We start from the raw sequence: 13,894 nt of genomic DNA on the forward strand, positions 1-13,894 counted from the left end.
TGAAATGGCCACATCCTAAAACCAGGCAAGAATTCAATGGAGGGATTGGAATACTGACCCAGTCACAAAACCTTAGACACACATTTTTTCCTATCTACAAGATATGCAGGGGTAAAAAAAAATGGAGCAGAATTTGAAGGAAGGGCCAACAAATGACTGGCCCAGCTTGAGATCCATGCCATGAGAGGTATCCCACCCCAGACACTATTAAAGATACAGGGATCCATAGACAAACATTAAGCAGAGCTTGGGAGAATCCTGTGGAAGAAGGGGAGGAAGGATTGAAGGAGCCAGAGGGATCAAGGACACAAGCAAACCTACAGAATCAACTAACCTGGGGGCTCACAGAGGCTGAATTGCCAACCAGAGAGCATGCATAGGACTGACCTAGGCTCTCTGCACATACGTAACAGATGTGCAGCTGGGTCTTCATGCAGGACTCCGAAAGTGGGAGCAGGGGCTGTCTCTGAATACACTGCCTGCCTTCGGATCCCTTTCCCCTAACTGGGCTGTCTTGTCGAATCTCAATAGAAGAAGATACACTTAGTCTTACTTGATATGCCAAGGCTGGTTGATATCCATGGGAAGCCTCTGTTCTTCTGAGGAGAAGGGGAGGAGAGGTATGTAGGGGGAAGGGAAGGGAAGGGAGGGGGAAGGAATGAGAAGAGAGGAGGGAGGGGAGGCTATGTTTGGGATGTAAAGTATATAACATAAAAATTAATAGTCATAGAATAGTCTTACTGAAGAAGACATGAACTTGAGATGGAAATCTGAAAGGGAACTGTGGGGCGGGGAAGGGTAAGTATGATAAACATATATTGTGTTCATATATTAAATCCTCAAAAACTATTTAAAAAATTGTTAAGTAGAAAACACACCAAATTCTAAAGGTATATATGAATTTATTTTCTGATCACCTCTTCCTGAGACAGTTAAACTGCAAAAACAAAAACAAAAACAAAAAACAAAAAACAAAAAACAAAAAACAAAAAAAAACCCACAAAGACTTGGATGTACAATCCACCCCACCCCCAAGAAAAACCATCCTATCCTCCAGAGGCCTACAGGGTGGTGACCAGGCAGCCATTCATCAAGCAAACCCTCATTCAGCATCGACTGTGACAGGTCCTTCTCAGTACTGGAGATAGAGCAAGAACAAAAGCAAAAGGGAATACCACCTTGGAGAGAAATGGGAAAGAAAGTGGGTCAGCCCCGGGTCCACTGTATGTGCTGTTGCTTTGCTTTCTAATGGCATCTTATGGCTACGTCAGCAAGACTAAACTCCTCGAAAGTTCTACCTTCAGTTCACTGTCCCAGATATACCATCTCTGCCTTCAGTCAAAATTTTACTTCATCGTGAGAAATAGGAAAAAAATAATCACTAAAAGTTTGGAATTACAAACTCACTACAATAATTACTAAAATTCCTGCCTCTGGGAGTCAATGCAAAACCTCCATCAAGGACGACAACAGAAACAACAACAACAACAAAATGCCAAAACTGACATTTTTGTCTTTTTTTTTCTAGATAAGGACAGGTAAAATGACTTCACCCTGGTCACCTGGCTGTCCACTGGCAGCCTCCTGGCTGTCCACTGTAATGCTGCCTGCCAGTGAGGTGAATCTCAGCTGAAGGCAGGCCTGACAATGACTGTGCTTCTTAAGAGGAAGACAACTTGGTGTGTGGGGAATTCCTCCTACCTCCTGAGACACGAGTCTGCATGAGATGCTACGTCACTTCAAAAAGTCATGGGGAACCAGCTGAGGTCTAGGGAAGTCATCACTCCAAGGGGCAAGGAGGAAGGAGGCCAAAGTTGAACGTTGTCAGCATGACACAGAACTCGGGTTTTCACCAGTCATAAAGTCTCAAAGGATTTGATTCAACTTCATAATTGGTGGCCCAGGGCCAGTGATCTTAGACTACCAGGGGCCCCACAGTTCCTGGGGAAGGCTAAGACACTATCACAATGGAGCCACTTCAGGAATTAGCTTGAAATGGCAGACTTCTTTGCCTGACCCAAGAGTTCTAAGGTCCTCCTCAACCTGAAATCCTAAGCTCCTTGCTAGTTTTGGAAGAGGCTGCATTTCCCACAAAAGAACTTGTATCCTGCAACAGCAGATTCTAAACAAAATGGTAAGAGGGACCTTGCATGTAGTATCTATCCATTCCTATGATTCCATACTGGATAGTTCAAAGCTAGAGCTGCCCTCAGCTTACATCTCCATGAATGGCCGACAGAATCCACCAAGTTCACGGGAACTCATTAACCAGCAAGTGGGACCCCCTACTCCCCTGCTTTGGACAAACCCAATGTCCAAGGCTTGGTACAATCATTCTTGTATCAAGAAAGCTTGACTAGGCTTTGGCCTAAGTGCTTCCTGAATGACCTCTAACCACATAATAACCCAAGCCAGCTTCTAGAGTCTGCTTAGCTTCGCACTATTGCTAATACTGTTCAAAACAGCTACGAGATATGTCCTAGGCTTCAAGTCATGTACGGCTTAAACTTTCATGTCCGTGTTAAAGATGAGGTAATTGAATAAAAATAAGAAATAAGAAAAGAAAGAAAAGGACATGACTGGTCCCAGTATGGTAGAGGAGAAAGTTTACTGTAGATAAAAGGGAGAGCATGGCCAGAGGCAGGGACATCTGGGAGAGTCCAGAGTGGACACGACCATGTGAGGAGAGGCAGGATGGGAAATGGGAGACCCAGACGAAGAAGCCAAGAAGATAAGGGTAAACCAAAAGGGATCTGGTAATCAAAATGGCTGAATTATAGAGGAAAGGGCAGCTAGAGAAAGACAGCCCAGCCCCCCTGGGCTAGAGAAGTTTAGGGAGGGTGAAGGGTATGCAGCCAGACCCTATTATAGGTAGGGACTGAAGATGCAGGGAGAACCTGGCAGCCAGGTCCACTTTGGTATGTTAAATATGCACCTCGGGCATTTGTCCTGGGTTTGAGACCTAACAGTGACCTACATGTAGAGAAAGCAACTGGCCATAGACCCTTCAGCCAGCGGTGTGCTAACACTGAGACCCAGGTCTATTTTATTTCAAAGGTCTTGGTCTTAGCCAGTGATCTTTAAAAAAAAAAGGCAATTATTAAAGGCTAAAGTAGATAAGAGGCATGCACACAAATATTGTGTCTGTTTCCAGCCAGCTCCCAGCAAGCCAAGCAGCCAAGCAGTACTTAGCAGTCCAAACTAGCTAAGTACTGAAATAACACAGAGTGATTGTGAAACAGACATGTTACTGCCTCTGACCTTGACTCGGAGAATGAGGATCTCCATACACAGAGCCTGGCCTGGAAGGTCTTGTTTTTGAAGCTCCCTTGGCTATTCCAAATCAGCCCATCAGAGGTATATGCAAACCTACTTAAGAGAAGTTACAGCCAGCTATTGCCTGCAAGCTGGATGAGGAGAGAATGAGCTGACTAATGAAAGAAGAAAGAAGCCACAAAGCAGACATATTCTCCCAACAAGCATCCAAAGGGGACCCTAAGGGTCTCCTCAAGAATTAGTAAGAGTGAATTGGAGTTGGTCGCAAAGTCTACCATTGGGTTTCAGTTATCCAAAATGATGGCTCCTGAGTGAATTTTTATAGTCTAATTCTAGTTTGAAGACTTGGGCTTAAAAATCAGTTCAAACACTATTGATTTCAAATACTATTGATTTTAGTGCCTCTTTGTTGTATTGACAGAATACCTAAAAATGCCTAATTAATTTAAAAATAATAATAATAAAAACAAAACAGAGATTTAAAACTTCCAAAGTCATGGTTCAGAAGTCCGAGGCTAGGGAGCCTGGATCCCTTGAGAACTAGCTATCTTTATTATCACATGTCAGTAGGTAGAAGGGTAAAAAGGCACATGACAAAGGAGGAGGTGAGGTGCAGCCTACCTGGAGGAAGAAACAAGGTGAAGGGGCTTAGGTCCAAAGTATAGATCCCAGGAGACTAAACAACGAATCCAATATGTAAGTTATCAGATAGTTTTCTGACTTTATCAGGGACAACACTGCAAACCCAATGGCTACCATAAAGGGCTGGGTGGATGGAAACTTAAACACGAGGTATAGGAATCTTTATGCCACTTCAGTCGTTTATCATGGGAAAACTACTTAACCACCAGAACCTTGTTATCCTCATCTGGCCAACAGGCTGACCAGAGTCCAAATGATTCATCTGATGATTCAGGCTTGGGGGGAGACTTGGCTTGTCCACAGAAAGCAATTAGAAAGTCATGTGGCCTTTATCAGAGTCCAGGCCATGACATTTCCACTTCAAAGTCTACCTGTAGGAAAGGGAGTGACCTGCACTGCAGGAGAGAGCACATGGCCCCACATCCCATCACTAGCACAGTGCTGCTCTCCACAACCCTGGTGACTGTCACTAGGATCGGTTAAGCCACACGAAGGCAGCAACATGGCCCACCTCATTCACTGCAAGTTGAATCTGGCAGGGGTACACACAGGGAAAGATGCCTCAAGGGCCTTACAGCAGGAATGGGGTAGATTCTTCTCACATAAAAGATGAAGAAACCGAGACCATCACACTCGAGCCTGAGGCTAGTGCTTTTAGTACAGTCACACTAGTAAGGCTACAGATTTTGCCCCGGCTGTCTCTGATCCTGGAAGATAGGGAAGCCTTGACCCCAAATGTGACTTAGAATAGAACGAGGAACATTTTGGAATCTCAATGCTTTGCTCCTAAGAGGGCTATGGAGGACTTGGGGACAGGCCAAGTCCTTGGGGTGCAGCATTTTCAAAGCAAATGAATTAGCAGCATAAACAACATTAAAGCAAATGAAGCCAGGACTTTGGCCTCCACAGGGCTCCAGCTTCACTTGGCCCTGTGGGGAAGGCAGTAATTAATTACACTTGTTATCAGCCATCTGAGTTACTGTTGACTTAACCACTGTGAACCAAACACACAGCGAGTTCAGAAGATATGCCCCTAGGCGCCTGATGTTCTGAGTGCAACAGTCTTTATGAATCTAATGGATGGAGATGCACACATTCCTTAATATTCTGTCCTGGCTGCACTTTTCAACCCAATCCAGAGCTGCAGACATTTGTACTTGTGCCTATTGGAGACTCTGCTTGCAATTTTCCATTTAAAATACATTGTGTGTGTGTGTGTGTGTACACATCCTTGTGCATGTCAGGGGAGACATTAGATATTCTCCCAGACACAAGGCACTTAGCAGCAGCTAGCCAAGAAGGAAGGGGTGTGGAGAAAGGGAAGAGGCAGGCAGAGCAGTGTATGCTACAATGTTACACTTCTCCTTTGCTTCAAACTCAACCAAAGTTGGACAACCAGACTGTACAGCTAGCTCGACTTACGTTGTTGAGTTTAAAAGATTGAAACACAATCCCCTATCCAATATACCATCAGAAGCCGAGAAAGCCTGGGTATGCACTACGCGCCCTGTCTACATGTGCTCAGTGCCTCTGGTACAGGGAATTACGGGCCAGATTGTGTACCCTTCCTAAAGCTCCATTTATTAAATGAATAAATAAAGCTAGAAACTCACAAGTGGTTTCTTTCAAAAGGAGGGTTTTTCTACAGAAAGACCCAACGAAATCAAAACAATGGCCTGGAGTCTTTCCTTTGGAAGACAACTCACAAGTCTTGTTGAGAACTTTCACCTATGACTCAAATGGCTCAGTTGGCAACCCTTGGAGAGTCTGTGCCTAGGCCACGCCAGAGAAGTCTGCTTCCTCATGTTGCATGCAGTTGTTTCTAGTCTTCACAGCCCAGAATTCGATCTCACCCCCCAGGTAAGCAGATGTAGAATTGTTCAGGTACAAATGAGATATCTGATTCCCCAGGTAGGTAACAGTTATCGGTTGATTTCCCAATTAGACAATTAGTAAGTCAATTGGCCTTGTATTTTCCTTTTAACGCTGGCACAAGTAGTATTTCCTTGTTTTAGCTAAATAAAGTCTATATTAATGTTATCATAGGATCAGCTTGCTCAGTACTTACATAAGGACACGTTCTAAATTCAAGGAATACTACCTCTGCAGTTAAAATGCCCAAGTAGCTAGTAGCTGCCCTTTGCCTTGGCCGTCTCCAGCAGGAAATGACTGAATTGATCTCAAAGATATATATGTTCTAAAGATGCAAGCTTTTCAAATTCTTGGTCCAAGCAGGGAATGAGAGCCTTGTCATATTAACACTTAAGGCTGAGCAGATAAAAATAAAACCACTTCTCTATAAATGATTAATGTCTGTGTTTCAGTTCCCTTAAGCACTTAGTGAATACTGTGGTAGTTCAGCATGTGATGAGAGTGACTGCTTAAAAGTGGAAAGATGGCTCAGTGGGAAAAGAGTAATTTCTGTGAAAGTCTAAGGATTTGAGTTCAAATGCCCCACCACCCACATTTACAAACAAACAAACAAAAACCCTAAAAAGAAATCTAACATGGTATGAGATGGAGACAGTGGGATGCCTGGGACTTGCTGGCTACCAGACAGGCTCCAAACTCAGTGAGAGACCCTGTTTCAAAGGAATAGGATGGAGAATGACAGAGAAGAGCATCTGACACACACACACTGTATCTTAAATGGGAAATTGCAAGTTCAGTCGCCTCAAGCCAGCCACAAGTACAGACGTCTGCTCCTCTGGATAGGGTGAAACATACACACACAACCAGGACAGACTATTAAGGGATGTATGTATCGACATCCATTAGATCCATAAAGATTGTTGCTGCACAAAATCACATAATAGCTAAGATTTAGACTTTCCCTGCAAACGAGACAGAGAGGTTGGAACAGGAGGCTGCAGGCAGCAGAACTTACAGGAGTACACGGGCAGAGTAGACACCTGGCTCCACCCTGTGTTCCTTTGACACCCATGTGAAGTTAGTCATGCTGTCTGAAGAGCCACCTCACCATTTATGTGTAACCCATTGCCCCCCACCAAGAATGTCACCCCAATAAATAAATGACATTTTAATGTATCTTATAGTTTCTATAAAGAATAAGGCTATAGGACATTACTTCCTATATGTTAAAAGCATTCATTTCACAAAACAATACTACATTTCCATAGACCTGCTTTGAGATTTGTTTTCTCTGGTATATGGGGAGTCCCCCCACCCAAAGTGATTCACTCAAGGTTTCCTCAGCTTCTGCGCTGTCTCCTGTCTCCGGTGCCTAAATGAATGCCATCAAGATTGTAAGGGGAAGAAGTGTGGTGGTCAGAGCAGGGAGAACCGTATTAATGAGTGATGGTTTGTGGATGGCCTAGAGACTGGGAGGAAATCAAGAATGATTCTGCAAGGGCTGTGGATGCGGCTTGGCAGCAGTGCTTGCCCAAGCATGCACTAAGGACGTGGGTTCAATCCCCATCACTGCCAAACAAAAGGAAAATGACTTAGCAATTTCTAGTCTAGGTCACTAAAAGGGTGATGTGCTATTAATAGGCAGCCAAAAGGGAAGTGGAATTCACAAGATTGGTGCCATTTGGGGTACTTTTTTTGGCTTTCAGCAAGGCAGATTAACAGCATTGACCACAGTGCTCCTAAATAGACAAAATAAAGAGATTCTGGCCAGCACCTGGGCATGGGCCACGGAGAGTGAACCATAAGGAAAGCATCTGTACAGGTCTTAGAGAAATCACAACTCCTTTAGGTAACTGAGTAACAGTAATCCTTGTAAAGACCCCCCTGAGGCTGCCTTGTAAACACACAGATCACGGACCTCCTCAAGGGAGGGTGGGGTCTCCTCAGAATTGGTGAAGGAAGACTAGGATCTAAAGCTGAGCACAGATCTGACACAGCACTCTCAGGCAAGACAAGAGCATCCACCTCCCCAGCCTGCAAGGGGACCACCTTCTGTCCACAAACATTGCTGTCTCTTTGAAGGGGCATCTTTGCCTCCCTTCACAAGAAACACCTTCACCAGCCACAGTGCAATGTGTGTGCACAAGACAAGGAGCCCTGTATGCTTGCTTAACTGCAGTGTGGAGACAGAAGCCTGCAGGGGAGGGGTGACTGTAGTACATTCTCCCGGCATAGTTTTAACTGGGATCCTTAAATAATGTCTGGTAGTAGTAATTACTAAACTACGAACCTTATAGGAAATAATATCTACACTCATTTTTCTTTGGATAGAATCTAAATGCTGATGTTGGTTTCCTGGTTGTTTTGTTTTTTGGTTTTGCTTTTGAAAAAAGGGGAAGGAAAGTAAGATCAGAGGCTCATTCTTGCATGAAATATATACTTTATATGTTTGAGAGCAGAAAGGGGGATCAATGCAAGTTATCGTTCAATCGTTTTGTAAAAGATTCACAAGGGGAGATGATAGTATAGAGCTATAAACACTAAAACAAAATCTCAAATGGATTTGGAAAAGGAAAACTGGCATAGCCACCTAAGCATTATTTACTTAGTGTCTTGGGATGGAGACAGAAGAAACAAGCATCTCACATGACATAATAATATAAGTATTTCTATGTACTATTTATTAACTTGCACAATATATAGGTATATTTTTTTGCTGTTGTTGATTTGTTTGAGCAGCAATGTTTGTTAGCTGAAAATTCAAATGAGCACAAAAGTTCATAAATAGAAACTTTTTAAACAAACCATGATACAAATATGCAATGGAATACTATGCATCTTCAGAGAAGTGTTCTAAGAATTATGGGGAAGATCTCTGTGATCAGAAATAAACACACTTTTTGTGAGCTTGCTGATAGCAAATAAATAATTCAGAGAATAAAACGCTATGTCCTTTATGGCACCTTTTGAATTTAAAAGGTGGCAACAGAAAAATAATCCATATTTGTTTCTAATGAGCATGGAAGGTACAAAGATGTTAAATGAAGGTATTATACAGCAAGAACACATGATAAAAACTGGAAAGTAAGACAGAAAAAGATGTATTTACTGTTATCTTTCTGGTCTTTTTGGGGGGGGTAATTTTCAAATTGCAAAAGCCAACTGTTTAATGTTCACAACAGTCCATTAGATAAAATGTTTCGTTAATAAACAAAGTATGAGGCATTTTTAAACTGTAAATGGAATGTGACCTTAGATCCCAGTAGAAATGTTTAAATTAGTCAAGCCAGCCTTGCTTAGCTGGTACTTTGGCCTCCAGCCGTCTTGTGGTAACCCTGTCAAGTGAATTCAGTCACCAACTCAGATGATGCAGTGACTTCCAAAAGTTGTTATGCCTAGCCCCAGAAATCATCCATACCTTTGCCAAAATGGTTCTTCCGCCCATGAGGGATTCGGTGAATACTCAGAATATAGCCATCTCCTGTCAGGACCGAGTGTTCCTCACCAGGATATCCCCAGCGCATGATTATCTCGGTCTGGGGAGAAAAAGAACAATGGGTATTCTATGGTGGACTCTGAGTCTTCCATCTCCAAAAATATCAGGCAGAAAACAAAGCTTTATTCTGCTCCATCTAGTAACCAGGATTCCATCTCAAGACCCAGTCAGTTATACTCGTAGGCATCTCATCATTCCGCCAGCTCTGCACTGAGTGTATCAAATTTGGGCTCTTGTCGTTTTCTTTCCTGCCGACCAGGCACAAATAAAGACTTCTTTTCTAAATATGTCAGCTAACATTTTTCATGTTCTAAAGTTCCTGACCTAGGCAATAAGGCTAAACAAAATGTCATTTGACAGACATGAAACTAATAGAAGAAAAGCCAAAAAATGAGAAACTGCCATTAATTTTACCTCCCCACAGGGAAAGAGTCATGAGTGACAGGTGGGAAGGCATCCACCAATTACATGGAAGATCAAAGTGTTTATTATCCTCTCTGCCATAAATACCCGAAAGACTTGAATTCCATCATTCCCTTAGGAAGGATGCCATGGCCTGTGTCATTCCATACTGTCCTACCTAGGAATTTGTCAGTCTCTGCAGTCACCTGTTTCTTTAGCTAGTCAATCCATCTTCTGTCTTAAAGCTACTGTGTCTTTAATAATCTATATTTTCTTTCTATCATATTCTTCCACATGGTTTTATCAAGATTTCACTGTTTACTTAAGATTCATAATTTTGAAATGCTTTAATTAATTTTAGTGGGGTTTTTGTTTGTTTGTTTGGTTGGTTGGTTGGTTGAATTGGTTTGGTTTTTGCTTAGATTTTTTTTCTAATGGTTCCTTCTAATATTTTCACAACTGTACTGAGTTGTGTTCTCTGGACATTCTTAATGACATCTCAGGTTCAGCACTCACGAAGGCATTCTCGTAAACGGCTTACTCAGTGTGATCAGTTTTAAAGTGTGCTTTACACGGTTTAAAAATAAAATTACTAAAAAGAAAACATTACTTAGCGTAGGCTGTGTATCTTGTTCAGCAGCCTGATAAACCCGGTTATGTAAGCGGTATCTATACCGCTGGGGAAACTGTAGCTTGGCATCTGCCATTCACAAAAAAAGTGAAAATCATAACAAGCTGTAACGAGCTTAGGGTTATGACGTCATAGCTCTGTTTAAGAAAAGACACTTGTCATCACGGCATTTCAAAAGCATGTGATCTTTAGAAACTCACCACATTCATGTTGACTTCAGGATCCACAGCTGATACAGTCCCTGTGGGCACCCGAGAAAGCAGGATCCCGATGGTGAAAAAGAACACCAGGCCCTGGAGTTGCATCTTCCTGCCTTTTAAAGTAACCAACTGAATTTTAACACACAAACATGCCTTGACAGACCAGAGCCTTCTTTAAAAGTCTTGAACCAAGTTTAGGATAAATAAAATCCCAGAGCGGAGACAGATATGAACCGAACGACTCCCGCGGTCTCTGGCAGGGGAGTGGGGGGCGGGGACATCAATCTTTTTTCATTAAGAGGCCTCCAGATCCCCCCCCTGCCCCCCAGCTAACACACTAGGCCCTGTACACTCAGGTACCACCTCCTCACAAAGAGAAACAAACTATCCCTACACAAGCAGCATGTGGAGGAATTTAGGAGAAGAAAAAAGAAGAGCCCTAGCATTCCCCCACCTTTTCCTCTCTGCATCAGATTTAGATATATTTTTTAAATTCAGCCTACGTTAGCTCTTACCTGCCACTAGATCCAAAATTTGTTCTTACCCAAACTTATATGTTAGCATTCAAAACTGTCACTCAAGTTAATGAAAATCAAGAGAAATAAAAGAGAAACTCTCCAACCGTCATCAAAGATCATTCCTCCACCCCACCCCCCAATGGCTCGAAACTACAGTGTGGCAAAATATTTTGGCTGCTAAGAGTGAGGTGGTACAAGTCTCTAACAGCACTCAGACTAAGGTCAGAATGAATGTTGGGGCTGTAATCCAAGCCTTTAAAAAATGGATGTGCTCACTTTAAAAGACAGGTGCACATATTCCTAAAGACTTGTACTTAAATTATAGCAGCTTTGTATATAACGATCAAAAGCTAGGGGAAAAGATAACCAAATAAGTGACTAGTTAGACAAATTGTATGTATGCATACTTCACCAATGAACACCCAATATGAACAAATCTCAGAATAATTCTGTACATCAAAAAAGTCAGGGATGGGGTTAAAGAGAGAAGGAAGGAATTGTTCCAATGTATATAAAACTTGGAGAAAATGTAACCTAGTTTATAAAGGGAGAAAACAGATTGATGTCTGGGGAGAAGAAAGGGCAAGAGGGGAAATCCCCCAAGGAGCATGTGCAAGGACTCTTCAGGGTGGTATGCATGCTCCTACTTCTGAATAGACTAATTCCCTGGTATTTGTACATGTCAAAATTTAGAAATTCCTACCATGTGTCCTGCCGGTCAGTGTTGATTTCTCAATACTGTTGTTTGAAAATAATAAATAAATAAATAAATAAAGACTCTCTTAAACCAAGCATTCCACATTTCATAGGAAATTGGCTCTCAGAAAATTGCAGTTTCTCCTGAAGTTATTTTTTCCAGCATTCCAGACAGAAGAGAATAATCTCTGGAGTTTGTCCTGGCCATGCATGCTTTTAATTGCCCGCACAGTCTTATGTAGCACAGTCTAAGGCTACCTTTCTAACTTCAGGTCACTGTCTCAGAGGTCCTTCAATACTAGAGAACATAAAAGCAGTCTGAAAAGTGAGGGGGGGGGTGTAGATCGATAAATAAAGGTTCTCAAGGCAACTTAAAATAAGCACATTTCTTTTTGGTGGAAGCCAGTTTTTTTTTTTTTTTTTACAGAACCTGATACAGTCTGGGAAGGGCATTCACACGGTGAGGTGATTGGGAAAACTACTCACATGGAAAGTCACCCACTAGACTTCCTTCCAACACAGCACCGTTACTCAACAAACTTGACAAATAATTCTCACAGAAGGGGTTGTCTGATAAGGCTCTGAGACTAGGGCGCTAGTCTAGGTGTTTAGAACATCTTTACCGCAGTACTTACAGCTTTGCAACAATCCAATTCATTATTTGTCTGCCTTCCTTTCACTGGAGAATGGAAGTGGGGGTGGGGCAGAGCTGAAATCTGATTTAACTTTGAACCTCCAAGACTCTGACAAGTCCTGCACAAATAGTACAAATGTTGCTTTTAAAAAATGGGCTGGAACAGCTCCGCAGTTCAGAGACAGACGAAAATAAAGGTCCGGGGTAGTTTTTCAATAATTACTAAGCTATTGGCAATGCCCAGATGTTGCAGTGCCTCCTAGAGTCTGCCGCTTCTCTACCAACTCAACAGTACTACTAAGCTCATTTTCCAAGATAATGTAAACACACCAGTCAAATACTGGAAGCAAAGGACTAGCTGATTATACAGCAGTATCGCCGGGGTTTTTAACCAGGACCCACTCCCAAGTTTGCTGTTGGCCATGCAGTCATGTAAGAGCTAAGAATAAGTCGTGGGCGAGCTAACGGGAAGAAAGGATGAAGAGGACTGAGAATCAGGCATTCTGCCTGTTCAGCAGTCCAAGAACTCTGGGCAGGGTTCCGAATCGTCGATCGCGCCTGCCCAGGAAGCGGGAGGGCGCCCAGGGAAGGACAGTCCACTTCTTGTTGATACCCACATAATCGCCGCCCCCAAACCACCTTCAGGTACCCGACACAGAACGTGCCCGGGGAACAGAGCAATTGGAGGCCAGAGACCGTGGTGGGGCCTCCTCTCCCAGCCCTGGCGATCCACAGGACACCAGCTCCCGAGCCCGCTGCACGAAGCCAGGCCCAAAGCAGTCACTCACCGGGAGTGGTCCTCCAACCTCAGCCTCCAGAAGCAGTGCCCACTACAAGCAGGCGAGCTTGGCCAACCTGGAGCCTACACCGACTTGGTGGGAGGGCGGAGCCGTCACCCTGCCCAGGGCTTTCGCACAGCCAATCAGGGCAGTCCACCACCGGGAAGTGCCCTGGTGACTCCACCCCTCCCGGCCATCGGCCTAGCCCTGGGGAAGCGGACTCAGAGGAGCATGCGCCTTCTGTTCGCCCAAAAGACTCAGCCCAGCCCGGCCCTGCTCTAAGCCCAGCCAGAGCTTCCTCCTGCTCCAAAGCTGGTGGGCATCCTGTATACCTAGCACTTAGCAGAGCATCCTAAACTTTTTCCTCTCATGACCTCCTTTTACTTCAGAAATTGTCATTCAAACTCCACTAGCTAGGTATACAAAACAGGTACACAAATCAAGCATTTTTTTAACCATAAATTATAAAGGAATTCATTTTAAAACACTTCTTTTGGTATTACATATATACATACATATATATATATTATGTATATTTACCATTTTCTGCAAACAAAAACAAATTGGTGTATTAGTGAGACAGATGTCCTTACGTTTACAAAAAGATATCTTGACTGAATACTTGATACTGCTGGACCCACTCAGCAACATAAAACGGTTCTCAGAATTGGTTCCTACTTTGTTGTTATAGGTGTAGCCGATGAGACCACAACAGCCCATAAATACATAGCACAGAATGTCTGAAGTC

General features: G+C 43.2%; 1 protein-coding gene across 2 annotated transcripts in view; it reads right to left on the minus strand.

Moving 5' to 3' along the window:
- Positions 1-13,255, minus strand: part of Lipa (lipase A, lysosomal acid type) — a 33,815-nt gene extending 20,560 nt beyond the window's left edge. Inside the window, exons 1-4 of one of the 2 annotated variants that reach the window (XM_029472561.1) lie at positions 13,156-13,255; positions 12,369-12,486; positions 10,520-10,632; positions 9,209-9,326 (exon numbers count right to left, since the gene is read on the minus strand). In XM_029472561.1, coding sequence (XP_029328421.1) covers positions 9,209-9,326; positions 10,520-10,624 — 223 coding nt within the window. In that variant the 5' untranslated portion in view covers positions 10,625-10,632; positions 12,369-12,486; positions 13,156-13,255. The remainder of the gene's footprint in view (positions 1-9,208; positions 9,327-10,519; positions 10,633-12,368; positions 12,487-13,155) is intronic. The other variant, XM_021151828.2, reaches the window with a different exon arrangement.
- Positions 13,256-13,894: the final 639 nt, after the last annotated feature.

This window comes from Mus caroli, chromosome 19, assembly GCF_900094665.2.
Source record: "Mus caroli chromosome 19, CAROLI_EIJ_v1.1, whole genome shotgun sequence".
In the NCBI taxonomy this organism is placed as follows: Eukaryota; Metazoa; Chordata; class Mammalia; order Rodentia; family Muridae; genus Mus; species Mus caroli.